Consider the following 22,165-nt stretch of genomic DNA (forward strand, 5'->3'; position numbering starts at 1 on the left):
GCCGCATACAAGACTTTATTTTGCCTGGCAGAATTCCACTTTGTCCCTTGGTTTGTTCCAACGTATTCGGGCGGTGGAGGTACATTCCTGTAAGGAAGTGGAATATATGCTACTGGAACGTCGTATTCGCTGTCGGATGAACGGATGTCACGATCCGAAACAGGATCATAGTCTGAATCTTCATGGTCACTGCTGGATGGACTCAAAAAATTAAACTAACATAAATTTGAATTTGAATAACGAACCAAATATACAAGTTGTAATGTGGCCAGCGATGCGTGAAACGGAAGTGAATAGGCTAGTGTCGATTATAATCAAAGCATCTATTTAGTCCTCTTGTCAGCGTGAATACATTTGATAACAAAATAAAAATTGATTAAATGAGTTAATCTTCTTATTGGAGGTGGTTTGCTTTATGATCCGTTTAATGGACTCGATATAATGCCATGATGTCAATTTGTTACACATAGAGAGCGATGGGACAATTTTTCGCTAGCCGGAATGAACGAAATTGTTAATTCATGCTTTCGTAGTTCGAGCGATCGCCGATTTGTCCGTTCGCTTCAGATCGGCAGCAAATTGGCATGGACGATGGAGTTCCCATGCGTTGGCATGTATCGTAGATTACTCCCTATGACCCTTATTTGGGGTAGTTTTTCAAAAGAAGAGGTATTGATACCTTTTCGCTACGAGCTAAAAATTGAAAATTTTATTATTGAATATATGGGCAAGTCATCCCCAAGGGTGTGGATTAATACCCGATGGGACATTTGGGATCGAGAATATGCTACCGTCTCAATCTTGAACTCATAGTGCGCGAGGGGACATATTTCCGCTAACCCGAATGAATCAGATTGATAAGCCGTGCTTTCGGTGTTCGAGCGACCGCCAATATGTCCGTTCGCGTCAGGTTTGTGATGAATTAGTGTTCCAATTCTTCTGCGTCAGTAGGAAATGGAAACCACCCCCTACTACTTCTTGCTGGGAGGTTTAGCATGAATGTTCTGATTAAAAGATTTGATCTGTGTAATATATTTCGTGCAATCCAAAGGCGATGATTTTAATAAATTCGCAGCGTAGAGATATATGTATGAAAAACAATTAAATGCTAAAACAATATGGTGGCAGAGCGCTTATAATTCTGCAAAAATTGGCTACGCAGTGGCCATATATGGGGAATTAAAAGAGTGAAGAAACTAATAACATACCATGTGAGAGATAATATTTTTAATGACGTAGCATCCTACCTGGAAGGAGTACCTGGCGTCGGCGGATTTTGTCCGGCTGATGTAGCAGGTTGTGCAGGACTTGGCGGAGTTAAATCAGGAATTATGGCAGCGTCTGACGTGTTTTGAGGTGTCTGAGTTTGAGGTGCATCAACAGGTAGTTGTGACTCTGGTGTGTGCGTGTTAGCGGTGTGTCAGGGCGGTCATCAGATGGTGCGTCAGGCAATGGCGTCTTTGGATGAATGTCCGAGCCTGTTGTGGAGGGATGGTTGTCATCAGCTGGCACGACTTGCTTTTCTGCCGATTCTTCAGATACTGAATCTGATTTTGGTGGCTCTTTGCCTGGTGTGTATTCGTCCACACATTCTTCGCTGCTAGAGGAAGATTCAGAAGATGATGGCGAAAGTTGACACTCGGTTCTAGAATAAAATGTTTTTCTATTTGATGTTTTAGAGTTATATACAAAACTCACGGAAATAAAATCGCTCTTCTCCATGGTGTCTTGGGATGTGGATCAAGCATAGGTAAATTCACGTCAAGTTGCGGCAAAATAGTTTGTCGCGCTGGGGCTGGAATGGTTGGTGAATCAGGCGGAGGCGACTGAACCGTTGAAGTTGCGATTCAATTCAATTCAATTCTGTTTATTTCTCCATAACAAGTCAAACATTTAAAACATGATTTCACAAAAAATCACATTATTGGAGAAATTTAGGCATTTGTAGTATTAGCGATCAACTCGCTGAAACTCATGACTAAAATAAAAGCAAAAGTTACTTTTACCTCAATCACTCGCCTTACTACAGCCTATACCACACATTTACACAACAATTAATATCACATGAATTTTACAATATTTTGGAAACTGGGAAACCGGACACAATTTAATGGTGGATGGGAGGGAATTCCATTGTTGCACGATGCGAAATGAGAACGAGTGCATTCCGAGATCAGTGCGTGCGCGTGGAGGAATCAGTCGGTGCTCGCCATCCGTGTTTCTCATTGTTCTTCCCACGATTATGCGTTCCATAGCGTCCATGTCAGTTTCATCGTCGAGACATTTCCTAAAGAAAGTCATGTCATTGTGGCTCAGCTGCTGTTGGTCCGTCAGCAGCTCTTTTCTCGCTTTTTCGGAAACATGCCGCCCATGCACGAACCGAAGTGCTCGATTTTGCACTCTCTCAGATTTCTGGACGTTGCACCGGGTGGACGGGTGCCACGCGGGGGTGCCGTAGAACATGAGCGGCTTGACCATCGTCAGATAGGCCAGCCGCTTGACGCGTGGGGTGCAGCCGTAGAGGTTGCGCGCCGCGAACGAGAGCACTTTGGCCGCTTTGCCGCGCGCGATGTCTGTGTGCTTATTCCACCGCAAGTCACTGCTCACATGCACACCGAGGATGCGCTCGGTGTCGTTGTATTCAAGCACTGTGCCGCCGACGGTGTAAGGGATGTGCAACGCGTTTTTAGCCCCTGTCACGTCCATCACGTGACACTTGGCCACGTTGAGCTCCATACCGTTGCTCGCGCACCACGCAAACACCGCGTCAAAGTCGTCCTGCAGCTCTCCTGCGTCCTCGGCAGAGCGAATTTGTTTCCACAAGGTTACGTCGTCCGCGTACTGAGCGCTTTGAGCTTTCACTGCAGCAGGCAAGTCGGCCACGTATAAGTTGAAGAGCAGGGGGCCCAGCACAGAGCCCTGCACAACCCCCGAGCACACCTCTCGCAGCTCAGATTTCGCTCTATTGTAGACGACGTACTGGTTTCGCCCTTGCAGAAAGCTACCTGTCCACTGCAAAATATTTCCCCATTGTGTGGTCAGTGGTAGTTGCAGAAACGAGCTGCACGTCACCACCATCATCGCAAACTTCTTGTATTGGAGCATCGCGCTGAGGTGGAGATGCCGAAGCGTCAGGTTGAGCAATTGATACTGGGGGTTGCGTTGGATTGCTGAAACAGAATTCAAGTTTGGTTTGAGGCATCGAGAAATATTTTATATTTTTATTTCGCTGATCGAATTAATTAAAATATCAAACCTCTCAGATTTCTTGTGCAATTGTTTTGTTTTGTTGATGCGTTTTTGCTTTGGCCCGATGCGTGTTGGTCGTTTAATTACAGGGGCGGTTTCCTCTGCCTGAGGGGACTAAGATTCTGGCTGTTCTGTAGCTGTGGGCTGGAGCGAGGATGTAGATGGTACAGGTTGATCGATTGGTTGTGGAGTTAGCGGTGACTCGCTGAAAATGTTATATAGGCCGTTCACAATCATACATTGACCCGTATGTTCCAGTGCCGTTCATATTGAATTTAATTACATCCCTGTCAGGTTTCTTGTGCAAGTGCTTGGTTTTGTTCATATGTTTTTGCTTCGAACCAATTCGTAAGGGACGTTTAGGTGCTGAAATGTTGTCCTCTGACAGATGAGTAGTGTCGATTGGTGAATTTAACTCCTCTGTTGGGAGTTCAACAGCGGCCGTATTTGGTGGTACGTCAGGTATTGAAGCAGTGTCAGGTGGTATCGGACTTAAATAATGAAATTAAGTACACAGGATGGAAAACAAAAAGAATAATAATTTTAAGTTGTTAAATGTATTAAATGCTAATTGATAAATTACGATGGATATGTTCTTCCAATTGCGTTCGAATTGGAGGCAAGATATTTAATCATGTCGTGTTAACGTAGAAAGGTAGCGAACGGAGTGTGGAAATTTAAAGCTATAAATTTGTTGCTTTCATGTGGATTATAACGAATAAAAATAAATGACCATATTAAAATTACGATACATGAAATTGCTAATGAGTTATTTAAAAATTAAAGAGCGCGTAAAGTTTTGAGTTTTGTTCGGTTTTGTTTTAATAGGATAGATTAATTACCTGATAGCAGGACTTTCAACAAGAACGACGTCTTGTTCGCTAATCTCAGCAGCGAACATGTCACCTTCGGGCGCGGATCCATCGTCGCCGGCGTCTGACGCAGTCGAACAATCATTATCCGCGGCGAGAAGTGGCACAATCATTGGCGTATGACTGGACGCTATCGGTTGCGCTTGGCGATCGCGTGAAGAAGCTCGGTTGCGCGTACGGCGAGTTCTAAAACCGTCGTGGGCATCTGGGCTGTAGAGTATAATAAAGTGGATCACAAAAAGGCGATCAAAATTAGCGTTAGTCTTAGGTTACGTTTGTCTAATAGTGTTCATATGCGAACGGTATGGTTATGATTAATTCATATGCACAGTGAAACCATAATACGAGAGTAAATGTATTGTATTACATTCAAAGAATATGATAAGGAAGAGTGGTAAATATTGTTATAAAATGAAGCAACTTCATAATGGTGTAATATGCAGGAATCATTGATTTTAATTATGTTTTTCGTAGTGAGAAGTACCGTATCGTGATTGATACGTACGTTATATATCTTAAAGTATTTATTTAGGATTTTACTGCGCCACTAACCTGGTTGGTGGTTTGATTGGTTGGTTTCTGGGCCTTCCTCTGCGGCGTTGTTGTGGCATTTAGTTGTCTTCTTCATCAGAAATAACGATGACGCTATCGGTACTTGAACGACGATTTGGAGGTTTTGTTTTGCCTTGATCTTGTTGCTGAGTATCCGCACCATATGAATGGTCCGTGGGCACCTCTTTGTTTCTGGTAGGAGATGGTCGTTCGATGTGTATTAAATGTGTAATATGAGGCATGCGACGAATGCAATATTTCGTAGGCATGGGATAAATTGCTGTTAAATTTCTATTTTTGATTGATATATACGTGTGATTTTAATGGAATCGGTGCATGCATATATATATATATATATATATGTATATATATATATATATATATATATATATATATATATATATATATATATATATATATATTTATATATTTATAGATATACATTGCGAGAGCTGGTTGGTCATTATTATTACATAATATGTGGGTGCCAAGGAATGATTTGGTACGAACGAAAACTTCGCGTGTCTTGATAATAGTTAAGAATTATCCGTATTTTATACTACATACTTTTTTTCATCTGAAAATTATAGATCTTGCCCTTTTTGGAAGGTCTGCCCGCTTTTTTATTGACGCCGCAAACCGCTTCAGGCTGTGCTGTCGACGTCGTTGGTGTAGAACCATCCTGTTCCTGGCGCTCAGATGAGATTGCTGTCGGAGATGTAGCCAGCAGTGGAGCAGTCTCAGCAGTCTCTCCCAAAAGCCGACTCTGCTCTTGGCGAAATGGGCTTTTGACCCAACGAGAATGGCCAGCTCCTTCACCCGGGACACCATCACATTCACACGGTTCGGTTCCCTCAAGAATCCAAGGCCATGTGACTGCACTCCGGTATCACTTAGGTCGCTACGTACCAGTGAGACGATGACTACCGGACGTTCTTGTCCAATAATCTCGTCCACTGTGTACGTAGGGATGGTTGGAGGCAGCATCTCCCTGAGCAGCACCTGGAAAAACAACAGTTTTTTAGAGACCCAAACTTTTGCAAGTCTATTGCACAAACTACCTGCTTCCTATTTGAAAAATGCGATCACTCGAGGTTTTTTTCATGTTGAATATATTTAAAACCAGGCTTCATTCTCGTTGTCAATACCTGCTTCCTGTACGGTGATAGGACTGTGATGAGTCTGTGCGGGATGACTGAGCTGAGGAACTGGACGAGTCGGACCCTCATTTCAGCCTCCCCTACGTTGTTCAGCGACGACATCAGGAAGTCGCGCTCCATCCGGCTGGTGTGGTCCACCCAGTAGAGAGGGTTGGCATCAACGTCCAGTCCTACTTCTCTCAGTTCGTGCCGCAGACGCAATGTCTCGCCTTCAACGATCAAGTCCCGAGCAGGAGTTTGAAAACAAAATAATGTAAATGCAACCAAATATCTTCGTCCAACTCTGCTTACCATCAATCCGTGATAAAATAAGGCAGAAACTCCTCTCACCAACCTTGGGTGCGCCCGATAGTTCACGGTCAGCGAAACACCCAATCCCACCTTTGGCACGATTCTGAAACAAACTTATCATTAATTTTAAGTTGTTAATTTTCGCATTGCAATTCACCCGTCATCCTGCAATTAGTCACTATCTGCTAACACGTCGAAGAAACTGTATTGCCCATCTAGCAGCTCAGCGATTTTGCTGGACGAGCGGGGTCTGAGCTGCATACGGTCTCCTGCTGCAACAGTCTGCACCACCTCACCGTTGCATGCCATTGCTGCAAAAGCATCACTAGCCGGCATATATCCGGCTTCGTCCAGCTGTCAAAAATATTTTTAAAAAGACCGTCTGATTGAGAAGTGACTCTTCCTTACCAGCAGCATGAGCGGTGGGCGATTCCTCTCCCCGAGCGACATGGAAATTCTGGCCACTGAGATGGGTGTTCCGACAACTACACTGGTCGTGCTGTGATACACCATCCTTGTGGCACGTTGCGACATTCCACTGAGGGCATCGTTCCTCCTTAGGTAGTCTTGCTCGGAGAGAAGACGCACGATCATGTGATCATCCAGCCCAGCACGCACAAGCCTCTCAGTCATTGACCGGACTGCCACGTTCGTTGGAACAAAAAAAAAGACCCTAGAAAGCATAAATGATTATTCAGCAGTCAATATAACCTACAACCCACAATGCATCAAGTCCACTTCTTTCTTGGTAATGCCTGGCAACCTGGACGACAACCTCATCCAGGGTGGCCGTTTTTCCTGTACCAGGAGGTCCCACCAACAAGTAAATGGTGTGTGGCTGCCTATGCTCGAGCATTTTATAGACGGCCCTTCTCTGGTCACCATTGAGCATTCCTTTGTAAAAACCATCCCCTTTGGTGGTCGTCAGAAACCTTGAATGAATTTGACAAATTAATTAATAAAACAAATATTATTTTGGTATCCACTCACAATTGGTAATCCACGGGCTGCACTTTGCAGGCCACCGCCGATGAAATGGTCTTTCAGGGCTGAGAGGGCATCAATGCTACCAGTCACCTTCAGCTTGAACGCCACCAACGTCGCTAGGAATTCCAGCTCTACCGGTTGCCTTCGCATAGTCAGCAGCATATCTCGGTGCTTCAGTTCACACCCGTCTCCCTCCATTAGGGTCACTGTCCCATTGTCGAGTCTTGAAACGAGCAGCTTGCCTGTACAGATAAAAGAAATATATTTTAAAGGTCAAGGAGGAACGTATCTCTTCTATTACCTAATTTCCGACGCCCTTTGACCAGTCGGACCATGCACCACTCCCCCATAGTTGATTCCAGGCACAAGTTGCGTTCTGGGGAGAGCAGGTAGTCCAGGCTAGCCAACCACGTGGCTCTGTCCCCGCCATGTCCAGGGTTGGTATAGGAAATAAGGGCCTTCCCAGATGCACCTTCAAGAAGTGTCACTTTCTTGGCCAAGTCCAGGTAAATGCAGGCTAGAATTCTAAAAAGAAATCATCAAATTAATTGAACAGTATATTCAAAACAACTCACTGAAAAAAATTTGAGCATTAGCAAAGTGAATAAGTCAATGATAAAAATAATTCTTTTGCTAGGGAAAGCTGAGAATAATTTTTGGGGGTGATTGGGCACGTCAATCCGGAGGAATAGTGTTTTGCGCAGACACGGCAAGGTCGGTGACAAACTCCCTTGCAACACCTTGAAAGAACAATCAGAATCACAAGTGTGCTCAAGAGAACAATAAAATAATTCTTTATGCGGGGAAAACAAATGCGAAAAATATTTGGGGGCAAATGGGGGCCATCAATCCGTAATAAAAGATGATTTGAGGCTGACAATTCTCGCCTCACCGCCTTGCCCTCCTCCTGGAGCCGGTGCTGCCAACCGGGGAGGTGCCAACGACTGCTTTTGCTGTGCCAAACACCAGCTGAGTGTTATATGGTGCTCCAGCACACACAGCACAATGCGCGCTTGCTGCGCGCACTGTTTTCACTCTTCAGAAAGCATCAACGCAGGCCGGACGGCGCCCAAACTCCGGACACAGCTGCCTAACACTGGCGGCTGGCATGACAGGGCATGGTCGGCGGCAAACTCCCTTTCAACGCCTTGAAAACCAAATCAGAATAACAAGTGTGCACAAGAGAACAATAAAAATGATCCTTTTGGCGGGGAAAACAAATGCGAAAAAATATTTGGGGGCAAGTGGGGGCCATCAATCCGCAAAACAAGGTGACTTGAAACTGACAATTCTCGCCTCATCTCCGTCACTGAACTGCAAAAGCCAATTCAAAATAATTAATTTGGGCAAAATTTGGCGCTTCATTCTAGAGGCAGCTATGTGATAGCAGGGCCAGGGTAAACCTAGACATTTCAACATTGCGAGCATATAAACCAATAACGTTTTTACTCACCTTGGCATTGTCATCTTACGATCCATGTCCAGCAGCCAGTTTTCCATTCCAATCAGTGTCATGTGGTTTTCCATGCTGTGGGACAATGTTATGAGCTTCATACACTTATTACATTTTAAAATACTTACTCGTACGTGGTGCTAATCTCAGATTCCACTTGCATGATGCTGTCCGGGGTTGGTAGGATGTCATGCAAGGCTACACTTCGGCGACTCACAAACAAGAGCTGCCCTTCATGCGTTGCTCTATCAGTCGTGTCAAGAATGTGGGATTGCCACTGCCTTTCTCGGCAGCAGCTGTTCGTGTCAAGAAAGCTTTCTTCATGCTCAGGCAAAGGACTGAAAGAATCGCAAATTAGTAAAAATAACTTATGAGTAAACAAACACTCCGATCTGAACATAATGATATGGGGGACTCACCCTTTTCGCCCACACACATTATGCATGTGGAGAAGGAGGTAAGCTAGCATCGAGTGTGCACGCAAAGAATCTGTCTCTGCTGTATTCCTGCCTCCGGGCGTTTTTTCAGGTTCACCGGGCCGGCGAGCCCCCTGGCGAAGCTTTTTTATCACCCCCGCCGACCTTGTCGCGCGGAGGTGACCCTGAATACTGCCCAGTTGATTGGAAAATAGCTAAATCAAGTTTTCCCATTGACTGCCCAATCGCTGGAGAAATTCCTAGAGAGACGTTTGAATAGAAGTGACGAGGATTCCATTTAAAACCCTCGTGACTCTGATCTCTGGAATTCGATCGACCACCTGGACCACTGTAAATGCCAGAGATGCCACCCTCGAAATGTTTTTTTGTGACATGGCCGGCCGCAAGAATGCTGTTTTTATCAAATGTTCCGACTGCCCGCTAGAATTTCACAGAACATGCCTTCGCAAATTCACAAAAATTAGGGAGAAAGAGGTTAATGAATACAAGAAGAAAAATAATTTCAGCTGCTGGTCATGCTCCGTGCCAATGCTAAACGATTCCTTCTGGAGCGTTCCCGAACCGCTGTGTCAGGGGTTTCCTGACGATATTACGACCAATATTATTGTTACCGATATAACCGATGTTTTACTATTGGGCGCCTAAAGGGGAGAGCATAGGGGGAGGAGCTAAAATCCTAAAACTACCCTGCACGGGAGAAACCACACACTCTCCAGCCTGGATCCAGACGCAGACGACCTGGCTCGCTCTCCCCCTAGCTCAGCCCTAGAGGTAGCCGTTTTGTATCTCTTGCGACGACCTCCCGCTTCAATAAACCACCCCAGGTATGGTGCTCAAAGCCACAACCCTTCTTTGCTACATCGACGCATTAGACCCTTTAGAGGTTAGGCTATGAGGATAGGCTCGCTCTACTCGTTAAGACACGGCGCTGCTGACACGCTGCATCCAACCCGAGCACGTAGTTCACAGCACCAGCAAAATAATAAAAAAGCAGCAGCGATTTTGTGCTTTAACGCCCGTTCTTTAAAAAACAGAAAAAGGGCTGCTGAAATTGCTGCTCTCTTAGAGTGCCATCCTGCTGACATTCTCGCTATTAATGAGACCTGGTTGACGCCTGATATTTCCGACCACGAGGTGATCCCCACTGACTACGTTGTGCTGCGGAAGGACAGAACTGGCGGCCGCAGACCAGCAGGTGGCGTCCTGCTGGCCATTCTTCCGCACCTTCTGCCGCGCCGACAGACACAGCTCGAGACCACTGCTGAGGCCGTTTGGGCCAAGGATACGGTCTCGAATTTGCGGTTCCTCATCGCCTCGGTGTACAGAGCACCAAACTGTACGCCGGAGCAAAACGATGAGTTGCTTCGCCCGCTTGCGCTGGCCGCCGAGCAGCAGCACAACTACGACGCTTGCTTTGTCATGGTCGATTTCAATTTGGAAGTGGACTGGAACAACGAGATGCCGCTGCCGAGAGCTGCACCTGCTGAACAAATCGTCGATGCCTATGATAATTTATCCTTTGCGCATCTGATAAAAAACGCAATGAGAACCACGGCCACGAGCGAGAAGACCATCGACTTGTTCCTATGCGACACACCGAATCTAGTCTCCACGAGCGAGGTTATCGCCGGCGTTAGCGACCACGACGCGTTGCTGATCGGCCTCAAGGTGGACTCCCGCCGCCCGCCACCTGTGTCTATGACGCTTCCGGACTGGCGGCGTGCCCACTGGCCGGCTCTCAACGACCAACTCGCGGTGAAGTTGCAAGAAGTGACGGAAGAAGATGACCTCGCGGAAGCCTGGTCAGCCTGGAAGACAGTGCTGTTAGAATGCGTCGCGGAGTGCGTGCCAACCAGAAGGACGCGATCAAAGAGGAAGCTGCTCCCCTGGCTCAACAAAAATCTTGAAAAGCTAATTAAAATTAAAGATGATCTGTTCACGCAGTGGATGAGAGAGAAAACCAATGAGACGAGAAGCATTTTTGAGACGGCGAGAAAGGCGACCCAAGGCGCTGTCAGACTGGCTAAAGACCGCTGGTTTTGGATTCTCGGCCGTGGACCACAAGGGGCAGCTGTGTTCATGAAATTCATTCATTCATTCGATTAACACGACTACTTTTTCAGCTGACGGCCGTATTTTCAGTGAGCCTGCAGCCGTCGCTAGCCAATTTCTCGCCACTTTCAAGCAGATCTTCTCGCCAGCAGGCACTGATTTTCCGTTCGTGCGCCACGCGCCCGTCCAAAATGAGAAGCTGAGCAAGCTGCATATCACGGCGAGCGAGGTCAGCGCCTTGCTGCACGTCCTGGACGCCAAAAGTGCCGCAGGACCGGACGGCATCCCTGCAGTGCTGCTCAAAAACTGCGCTGAGACGATCTGCCCCAGCCTCGCCCACATTTACAACCTTCCGCTGCGGACACGCGACTTGCCGGCCGACTGGAAGTGTGCAGCGGTGACGCCGATCCCAAAAGAAGGTAACAAAAATGATTTCAATAATTACCGCCCCATCAGCGTCACCTCGCTCGTTGGAAAACTCTTGGAGAAGCACGTCCGCAAGCAGCTTGCAGCCTTCTTTGAGAGGATAAATTCCCTGCCAGACTGCCAGCACGGCTTCCGCGAGCGGCGCTCGTGCACGACAATGTTGCTGAAAACCCTGGACAACTGGACTGCGGCCCTCGACAGCAACAGCGGGCAACACGTGCACGCAGTTTTCCTTGACTGAGCGAAAGCTTCTGACAGGGTTCCACATCAGCGGCTACTGTCAAAGCTTCATCACCATGGTGTTGACGGCGAGGTCCTCGGGTGGCTGAAAAACTTCCTCGTTGGCCGCAGCCAGTTCGTGCGTTTCGGCGGCGCACGAAGCGAACCATGTGAGGTCACGAGCGGCGTCATCCAGGGCAGCGTGCTGGGGCCGCTGCTCTTCAACATCTACGTGTCCGACCTGCCTGCAGCCCTGAACACTAACCTGAAGCAATACGCCGACGACTGCACCGTGTTCAGGGTAGTGAGCTGCCAAGACGACGTCGACGAACTGCAGGACGACCTCGCCCTCGTCGACATCTGGTGCACCAACAACGGCATGCAGCTGAACGCCAAGAAATGCGTCGCGATGGATATCTCGCGCGCGCGCCAGCCGTGCACGCCCCAGTATACGATTGGCGGCGTGGCGCTCGACTACGTCTGCACGCAGCGCCTCCTTGGCGTCCATATCGCGAGAGATCTGCGCTGGAACCACCATGTCGACGTCCAGCGAAAGAAAGCAGCGCGTACTCTTGGATTCGTGGCCCGCAATTTGCGTGGCTGCACGCAGAGAGTGAAAAGGATGGCGTACCTGACTCTCGTGAAGCCTAAGTTGTTTTACGGGACTCCGGCGTTGCACCCCTGGACCAATGCAAACATCGGGAAGATGGTTAGAACCCAGAACAGAGCCCTCCATTTCATCCACGGTCGCCACGTCCCGCCACCTGAGAAGCAGAACATGCTGTCCGTGCCGGCCCAACTTGGCTACAACGACCTGCTATTTTTCAAGAAGAATCTTTGTGGCCTCACTGATTACGACGCAATGGCGCGCATCACCGAGGGCCGCGTGCACCGTGGCGACGACCCGCTGCATCCACGGCTGCAACAGCCACCAGCGCGCACCGAACTCGGCCAGTGTGTGTTTGATTTTCGAGTCATCGCTTTTTGGAATGCTGCACCACCTGCATTGAAAGACTGTTCAGCGGCACAGTTTCCTTCCAAGTGTAAGGCGTATGTGAGTGCGTGATTCTAGTGCAGCTTAATTCCCCTCCTTTCAAGGCCCATTCCGGCTCTGCCCTCCTGGGTAGAGTTTTAGCGAGATGTTTGCCAGGAATGGTGCCTTTTCTCACTGTGATTTATATCTTTATTTTTTGACAATTCCTTTTTTTTAACATGTATGTACATATCTTTTGGTGAGAATAAACAAGCAATCATCACCAACAAATTGTTACAAACACTTGTAATAAAGGCAATAGCGAAATTAGCAAACACGTAAATTGTGTACAATGATTGATTAATTTTTATTTTTGTAAAAACATCTTTCCTTTCTTACCCTCTCTTCTTTGATTATTGCTTGTATTTTGTATTTGTGCGAGTGAAGTGATTATGTGCAAAACTGTGCGAAAGTGAACTTGTGTGCAGCACGAGTGCGACAGCCCAGCGACCAGCTGCTTCGCCCTCCCAATTTCTCCACCTTCGATAGGTGCCGCAGGGGGGTTAGCCTGAGCTAGCCCACGGTAGGTCAGGGAACAACAAATCAGATGGCCCAAAATCACCGACGAGAGCGCACGTGACCTGAGCAGGGTGCGTCTCTCATTGCAGACAACGAGATCTTACGATTTCGGATTCGACGTTAAATTCACTCCAAAGTCAGGAATTGTAAGTAAACATTTGCTTTTCCAACTTTTGGGATTCTCCTTTTGGGCTTCCGCCAGTGGTTGCTTCGGGCACCACAATTATTTCAAAGAGCTATTCTGATGTTCCCTCGTCCACCACCCTGTAGGTCTCCCTCGTGGCCAGTCCCTGTCAGGAGTCCCTGGTCCACGTGGAGCCCAACCGAGGCGTCATATCGGCGGCCACGCGCACGTCACCCGCGCGCGCCGTGACCTTTGCCAAACCCATGGTCAACCGGTGGACAAGACCAGCCTGGAGAGAGCGGCAGCATCGACAACTTTGTGGATTTCTTTCTGAAGGAGCGGCAGCTACGTAGACGGAGCAGCCATCGCGCCAACACCCGAGAAGAGGAAGTGTGATAAGTACTCCTATTAATGTTGCGTCTATATATCTTTCTGTATTGCATTTCTTTATATTTGTAATTCCCCTACTAACAACTTCCATTTTTTTAATGTGAATTCGCTTGATCATAAAACAACAGACAAACCCCCAAACAACACGCCAAATTTCTATTGTTCTTATTTGCATACAGATTGTTGTTTTCCAGTCAAATAATAACAATCAGCGACTATAATTCCGTTAAATTCCTTTGTGTCATTTTTTTGCGATATTCCTCACTATATCTATTTTCCTGGAAGGGCATGGAAGAACTTAAGTGACCTTTGGTTTAGAGTCATAATTAAAGTTAAGATTAACTTTAATTTTGACGCAGATTTTTTGAATAAATAAATTTTGTTAATTTTTCTCAAATTAACTTGCATCCTATAAACATTTTTACAGCACACTAGGTGTTGTGACAAAACACTCCGATCTGAACTTCAATTTGAATGTTGTCACCGGATTTAAACCAACATGCCTGGCTGAGAAGCAACATTTTTGATCCAAAAATTAAATAAAACACTAATTAACCTGACCTAGTGACCTGCAGACACACGCTAGCACTGCTAAGCACTCTTGCCGACCGAGATTTTGCAAGAGGTAATAAAATAAAGGCAACACTTACCTTATCAAAGCCCTCAAGGTGCTCATTGGCGCACCTCCTTCTGTTGCGTTCATTTTTCTCGACCTGAAGGGAGGTAACCCACCACAGGGTCCCAGTTGAAAGTGGGTGGAATTTCGTCCATTCCGTATTCGATTGGCACCTTTTTATCGGAATTTATCCACGAAATGCGTATAATGTTGTGAGCACAAACAAGCTACGCGGAGAGCACATGCGACAAAACCAATATGGCCGCTGGGTAAGGGACGCTCACTTCACAAAGCGGAATGAAAATCACGATTTTACCGGTTAGGCGGCCGGTGAATGGTCGGCGAAACCAAACATTGGCTCCGCCCTCATCGCTGACGTGCCAACCTAACAAAGTTCGAAAATGCGCGCTTAACACGACGTGTTTATTTTTTGACCGATGCTACAAGAGTCTGTCACTTATAGCATCTTTTTCGTCACTTGTAGCATCTGTTGTGCTTCTTGTAGCTTCTAAACAAACGATGCCAGAAGTAAAAAAAATATGTCAACAGTTGCTATAAGTGACGAAAAGGAGGTAAGAAGTGACGTTAGCGAAATACTGGCATCCTATCAACATTTTAACAGCACATTAGCTGTTGTGATAATTTATCACCTCAAATACCCTCTTGGTTGACAAAAAAACTCATGAACAAAACCAAAAATATAAATTAAAATAATTGTGACATAAATTTTGAAATCATGAAGCAACAAAGTTAAAATATTGTGCAAAAGAGAATGAATTTCACGTTTACAAGAAATGCGATTTTATGTTAGTGATTCACGTAGAAATTTAATTTCATGTTTTCGCTATATCAAAAATTATGTTCACGTCATACTGCGATGTTACGAAAATAATAGAATTTTCTCCCTGAAATTTCTTGGAGTGCAGGCACTTACCAAATCCGGTCCACTAGAACGCGACAGGCAGCCAAACCAGCGGTACGCCCAGCAGTTTCGCGTAAACCGCGACCAAAACCAAGGACATGCAACAAATTTTGACCAGCAAGGCAAATTATACTATCCGAAAGTGCACCAAATACACTAACACAAATGGCAGCACGGCCGATCGTTTGTCTCGAGAGTCGCCGGTTTTTCGCGAGAGTCGCCGGCGCCGCGGTCGAGTTTTAACACGTTCAGACGTGCATAAATCTACCCTTTAGCTCATCACTCTTTATTGGCAATATAATCAGTTGATATCTTGAAGGACCACCAGAGGCCCGTCATCACTCATCTGTAACAGAGAAAAAGGCACGACTGTTACTTCAGTGCCAGAACCTGAAAAACGCATCAATTACTCACCTAAAGCACAATTAAGGTCGTTTAAATCCCACGTAAGAAACTTGTAATTGGGTTCGTTTCTGCCCTTCTGGCCAATCAGCTGAAACATCACCACCTAAAGCAATAAAAAAATACGGGTTAAGAAACAGTAAAACGAACGTACCGCCAATCTCGAAACCACTTCGAAACCGATGGCGCCGATGGACAAGCGGGTGATTGCGTCGAACACCCTGCAGGCGTTGAAAGTGTCCAGCCCGGTGGTCGTCAGTGATTCCAAAGAGCGCGACGACACGTACGCCATAGCCTGCACGATGAGATCAATCTCGACAGGGCAGGAGGACGCGCTGTGAAGGTACATCGCGAACTTGACGTGAAGCTGGCGCAAGAAGTTCATCTGATCGTGATGTCTTTCTGCCCACGTGAGGAATCTACAGCAATGCTGGATGGGTAGAAAACCGAATTAAACATATACCGTTGTCTCCCGGAGGGCACGGCACCTGGAGATGCAGACGGCGCAACGATCGTACGAGGCCCCTGGAGCAGAGGTGCTCTCATCACACGGCGCCTGTCTCCGCCACGGGCACAAGAGCGTCGCCTTGCTCAATGCCGGCGGCACGTTCTCATCGATGATGCAACCGAGGTGGCCTGCGACGACGCCTGGGACGACGCCAGCAACGACTTGTCCGCGGAAACGAGGATGGAGGCGGCAACGCCCAAAAACGATGATGCTTCGCCAGATGCCGTCATGTCGGTGTTGGTCGAGTCCTTTACCAGCATCGAATGCCGAGCAGTCGACGCATCCCAGATTTAGCAGTTCGTCCTCGCGATAGATGACGCGTACATGCCGGTTGTCGTCTCCGCAAAACCGTGTCGACGAAATGCGCAAATAGCGTGTACGTTAAATGCCGCGCACGGTTAACAGGCTGCTCCACGCGAATGTACGCAGTGCACATGCGTGAGCAGACCCTCGCCGCACAAATAACGCAATCACAAGCGACTGATCGCACTGTGCCGACTGAGATACCGGTTCATAGCGGCGCGAGCCAACCGGCAGCTGAATCGAAACGGCAGCATGTCCACGTGTCGGCTATGCAACGTGCGAGCGGCTGGCACGAGAAAGTAGCTTGTGCTGCAAGGCGCTCGGTAATGTTAATACGTTGAATAGGGGAAAACGTGGAAGCTTATATTCAGCCGGTACATTATAGGCGGCTGTCTAAGTTTTGTTTAGGGGAATTATACTTACTCATCTTCCGGGTCAGCATTGTCCGGATGGGCAGTGGTGTTTCTGATCTCTGCTGCCTGTTCCAAGGTGGTTCCCTTGTGCTTTTGAATGTTACCGTCCTTGAAAATTTCTAGTGCTCTCCCGACCATCAGATTGAAACCAAGGCCCGTCGGAAGATCGTAGTACTGGTCATGGACCGTGATTGAGTGTCCCATCAACAGGCACAGGAGTTTCTTTGAAGGTCCGCTAAGCTCCATCTGGCCCAAAGTTGTCGCGAAGGTCGTCCTGATTGCACGCGCTCTGAGGTCATCAGGTCGTTCTGCAAGGCACGCTTCAGCAGCTGCTTTCTGCGGCCCTCTCACGTCCATCGGTTTTCCGTTCTTGGTGCCGAACAGGTAAATACAACTCTCCGGAATGCCCGCCGCCGCACGCACTCCTTTGTCAGACAGGGTTGAGCAGTAGTCGCGCCATTCTGGTTTTAAGAGGGAAAGAACTTTGATAGACCCATTACCGGTGGAGGTGAGCACGTCGTACCGCTCTGCTGGGCGCCAGGTTGTAGAGTAGGGAACGTTGTCTCCGTAAAACGAGGCTCCGCCACTTTCAAGAAGCTGCCAGACCTCCCAGAACAACCAGATCGTCAACTAAAACATTTTTAAAAAATTTGAGAAATTGCCTGAGTTGGAACCATTTTGTAATATTATTTTGACTGGTGCTTTTCCGTTTAATTAATGTTAATGTCTATTTTATTCATATAATCTTTTGTTTTCTATATTGTATTACTTTATATCTATTAACCTTAAAACTATTTACCACTCAGGAGCATTATTGTAAAGTAAATTAATTCACAAAAAGCACCGATAAAAAGACAATAAAAGATTAATAAATCAATACTGCTAAAAGCCATAAGGCTGCTGACTTGAGCGACAGCTGACAAGATATATTCAAACACCCCCTCACTTCCCCTCACCACCTAATCCTCAGGTAGTATCTCTACTCACCACCTTGGGGAAGGTCGCGCCATTTAGGCCCGCCCTCCAGCCCGCCATCTTGGGCGACCTGAGGGAGGTGAGGGTATAAAGGAGCTCGCCGAGCCACAATCGAGGCAGACTGCAAGCTGTCACCACTGGAGTGGGATCAAGCCGACTCTACCTGGAGATCATCACCAGCACCTAGAAAGGAGACGCAGAGGCTGGATTACTGAGCTGACTTGTCGCAGGAGATTCCCTAGTTGACCTTCTTGAGAAGCGAGCCCCCCAAACCGTCAGGTCCCTAAACGGTTGCCGCTTGGGGTCCGCAGCTACCTGGAAAGTGATCAGCTTGAGAGGAGGAGGGAAAAACGCCCATTTCTTACCTCGCTGGTACGTGACATCCTCTAACGAAGATTGGGCCGACTGATCATCGTGTTTTCTTTTTCCGCAGGGAGTGCTGCCCGCCTGGTACCGGAAGTGGCCTTCGACCTAGAGAGAAGGGAGAAAATAGATCAGCACGAGACACACAGGTTAGACCCCCATCCTAAACCAGCCCAATTTCTAGATCGGGCCGATTTTGGATGGACTGTCGACAGACAAATAAATAGGAATTGTCTTACCTTTGCTAATCCGGGACCTGGGTTTGTTGCAGGACGCGAACTGCCGCTGACCTAGCCCGGACGAAACGCGCCGACCACCTGAAGACAACGAGGGGACCCAGCGACGTGAGAAGATCCGCGCTGAAACAAATTTGTACTGTTAGTTTAGCTCATTAAAAGTGGCCCGACGGCCTTTAGCAGAGGTAATCTTTTTGTGTGATTGCCCCAATTCCTGGCGACAACTTACCACGAGACTTGAGGGTGCTGAAAGGGCCCTAAACCCGAAGACCCCGGCCAAAACTGGATTGTTATTGTTGACAACGCCGAATCGCCGACCAGCTGTAACCGGAGAGTGAGAAGGGGAGTTAAGACATTAGCGGATCGTTACTGTAGCGAAGTACTTAAGTCGTCCGTCTCTAGCTCGCAGCTCTACACTCCATCCCTCACCACCCAGTCGACAGCTGGGTTCGGCGCTAACTCACTCACATTGCCTCCCTCCCACGTCGTTTTTCAAACGAACTGCGCAAAGCGCACGAGGGCGACTGGCAGATCGGTCAGTTCTTGCTGCGCTTTTGATAGCACATCACTGTTCTTCCCCGAGTAGTTGTTTCTCTGCTCATGGTTCTGCAGAGTAACGAAGCTTCCCTCATTCGCCCTGCGTGCATTGAAGGAACAGAAAGCCAGGTTCAAATGTGTTGCCAACGCCTTGTCGTGACACTCAATCTCTGACTGTTTCTTCGCTTTCTGCAGGTGAATGTGGTGGTAGCTACACATTCCTTCAAGGTGCGCATTGTACAGTTGCAGGTCGTGGGGTGACACATGCGTCTTGTGGAGCTTCTCGCTGTTTTTCTTCTGCATTGCAGCCCTTGTTGTCGTATAAATTCTGTACCTCTTCGTTTCCAGGTATTCGATCAGCAACCGGCACTCTTCGGTCCACAATTTACGCTCGGCATCATCCTCGAACCGCTTCTGCTGCAACCCACTCGCTACTTGTCTGTTGAGTGAGCTGAGCGTCCTGACGTCATTGGGCCGCTTGAAATCAACTCTGTTTTCCTCACCGCCGCAGATGCTGTGGATGACCTCGATGATTCGGTCAGTCTTGCTTGCCGGCCGGTTACTGGGAAACCCCTGCCAAATTGAACGCTAGCAGATATCTCTGAGCGAGGTGACTAATCCGGGGATTTCTTGATGAACCTTGGGAGCGGTGTACAAAGCGTAGAGAAGGCGGATGTTCCTCCGGCTGATTTGCGCTCCGTTGTTGCCAGTTTCCTGTTGCAGGCCAAAATTTTTTACCACGCGGATCACAAGCTGATCGTCTGTGATGATGAAACTGGCGATCCTTTTGTCTCGCATGCTGGTATTGATCTTGTCCACCGCCACAGTGCAGCTTTTGTCCAAATTTGCCCAGAGTTGCTCAATGCGGTTCAACTCGAGCAGGTCAACCGGTGGTGCTGGTTCTCTGGCCTCTACGCCTTGCCGAGTGCGGCAAATCTGCAAGTGCCTCTTGAAATTGCGGCTAGTGTGAATGGTCATGCAGTAAGGGCACTTGTTGGTTGTGCGAACGCTGGCTGTCTGGCTGCGCCGCGACGGTACCATCGTCCCCTGCCTGCACTGCAATACTGCGGCGTTGTGCTGCTCGTTACCGAAGAAAGCTCTCATTCGTTCCGCGGATGGCTGCTCAGCGTTCAGATCTTGGATTTCAGGCTCCTGCATGTGGCCAAACCGCAGATGCCTCATGACGTTCCCCCTGAAGTTCTTTCCACAGAAATAACAATATTGGTTATTTTTCACGCCAGCGGCAAGCGCCAAGATCTTGACGGGCGTGGTCTTCACCTTCTTGTGAGGGGACAGAGTAAGGCATGAACCGCCCATGGCGGCAAACTTTCTCGAACCAGCTGCAATCAGACAGTTGGTACCGTAAGAAAAAACTCCAGTCATTATTTTAACAATGCCGACCCGCTTTTGTGAAGGTTTCGTAAACTTTTCTCGTATGTTTCTTCAGGATGCCGCTGAACATGTCGAACGCTCGCCACTCCGTGCCAGCATGCACGCCAAAAATGTAGACAACTCTCTGCAGGATCAATATCCAGGGCATCAAAGGTAGACGTTAGGAAAGTGGCGCCTGGTGGCACGGACTGTGCTAGCAGTTGGTCCGCAGAGAGCAGTTCATTCATCAGTGCATAAAGGGTCTCTGTTGTGATGTACAGCTGGCCTGAAAAATTGCATATTCACACTACAAGAAGAGTTACTTGGTTGCAATACTCACTGTAGACGATTTCAGCCTTATGGATCACACCTTTTGTCCTGGGTCAGCCGATGCAGCTCAGGAAGCGTCTGCAGTCCTGGGGACTGGCTGTCTGCGATGAGGAAGAAGTCGGGCATGTTATTCTTCCTTTCCAAGAAAGTGATCTTGATGAAGTGCAACTTGTCATGGGGCACTGAAATGCAAATACAACGCGTGTTAGAGCTGGTGTTTCATTCTTTTAATCACGGAATGAATTTGCAAGAACCATAGGAAGCCACCATTTCAGGAAGGTGGAGGTATTACTGACACTCATTGCCAGGCGTCGCAGGCACCGCGTCATTGATCCCTTTCTTCTCAGGTGTTTTTTGATCAGTCCGAGCTGAAAAGTGGAAATTTTAAATGTACTTTCAGGTCAGGACGCCGAGGAACCGTAGCTAGACGCAGTAATTCCCTCGGAAACACTATTACCAATTATGGCCGCCTGGTTTCCCTGCAGCTTCGAAACTCGGCTGGCAGCCGCCTCATCTGCCATTTCTTGCGAGGAGGAGTCATCCGACTCTGCTGTGTCTGTAGACGACTCGTCGAAGCCGGCTCGGATGGATTTCTGAGCGGCGCCACATCTTGGGATTGCAATATCAGGGCCTTCCAAAGCACGAGGCTTCTTCCTCTCGACTGGCTTCCACCCGCTGCATCCCGCTACTGGTTCGACTACGAACGAACGCGACACGAGGCATCTGCTTCCTTGGGTGTGTGCGCGCCCAGCAATGTCAAATTCGGCTGATTTTGTAGAGTGCGCGATGGCGCGTTCTTCACTCGAAGGCAGATGGCTCCCACACTGGCCACCAGGTGGCACAGGACTCATCTGTCCAGCGTACTCATAGTCCATTGGAGGGCAATCAAGCAGTGCGCGAGGCAGGAAATCACTCGTTCGTTCAAACTGTCCCATGCTGGCGCCAGGAGTTGACAAAACTGGCACCTGCTGGCCAGGTGTGGGTTGTGGCGTGGGCACAACCTTAGGAAGAGGCACCTCGCGAGGCGGCTCCGAAGTCATCCGGGCGCCAACAGACTGCCGAGAACTGTGCGAAATAAATTATTTTATTCGGTTCATTACATTAATTTGGTTGACAGCGGCATTCAGCACATCAAATTAAGTTTACAGCGATTGCCAAGTAAACGGACAACTTACACTCGGGGGGCGAGCATTGCAATCAACTTAGTTTGGTAGCGGCTGATCTTGACTGCATCGTTCTTCGTCTTGCTCACAAGGAAACCCCGCTATGCGACCGCTCGGAGAGTTGTAACACTTGCCGCCAGTTTGTAGCACTTGTCCAAGTAAATAAAATCCACCAAGTGAAAATCCTCTATCTAGCATAATTAACGAATGAGAGACCACCGAAGAAGGAACTATTTCGCCTTGCGGATTAATTGCTCTGCGG

The 22,165-nt window shown here is 47.9% G+C and overlaps 1 protein-coding gene across 1 annotated transcript; it reads left to right on the plus strand.

Annotated features, from left to right (window-relative positions):
* The first annotated feature begins 9,892 nt into the window (after nucleotides 1–9,892).
* LOC135937621 (uncharacterized) lies at nucleotides 9,893–12,764 on the plus strand. Its single transcript, XM_065480781.1, has 4 exons — nucleotides 9,893–9,959; nucleotides 10,068–11,054; nucleotides 11,125–11,696; nucleotides 11,766–12,764. Exons 1-4 carry the CDS (start codon nucleotides 9,893–9,895, stop codon nucleotides 12,762–12,764), a joined length of 2,625 nt encoding a protein of 874 aa, XP_065336853.1.
* Nucleotides 12,765–22,165: the final 9,401 nt, after the last annotated feature.

This window comes from Cloeon dipterum, chromosome 2, assembly GCF_949628265.1.
Source record: "Cloeon dipterum chromosome 2, ieCloDipt1.1, whole genome shotgun sequence".
Taxonomy (NCBI): Eukaryota; Metazoa; Arthropoda; class Insecta; order Ephemeroptera; family Baetidae; genus Cloeon; species Cloeon dipterum.

Coding starts and splice junctions, on each gene's coding strand:
- LOC135937621 (XM_065480781.1), top strand. CDS start 9,893: ATGAGGATAGGCTCGCTCTACTCGTTAAGACACGGCGCTGCTGACACG. Junction 9,960..10,067: donor GCTGCATCCAACCCGAGCAC/GTAGTTCACAGC, acceptor CTGCTCTCTTAG/AGTGCCATCCTGCTGACATT. Junction 11,055..11,124: donor CTGGTTTTGGATTCTCGGCC/GTGGACCACAAG, acceptor CTACTTTTTCAG/CTGACGGCCGTATTTTCAGT.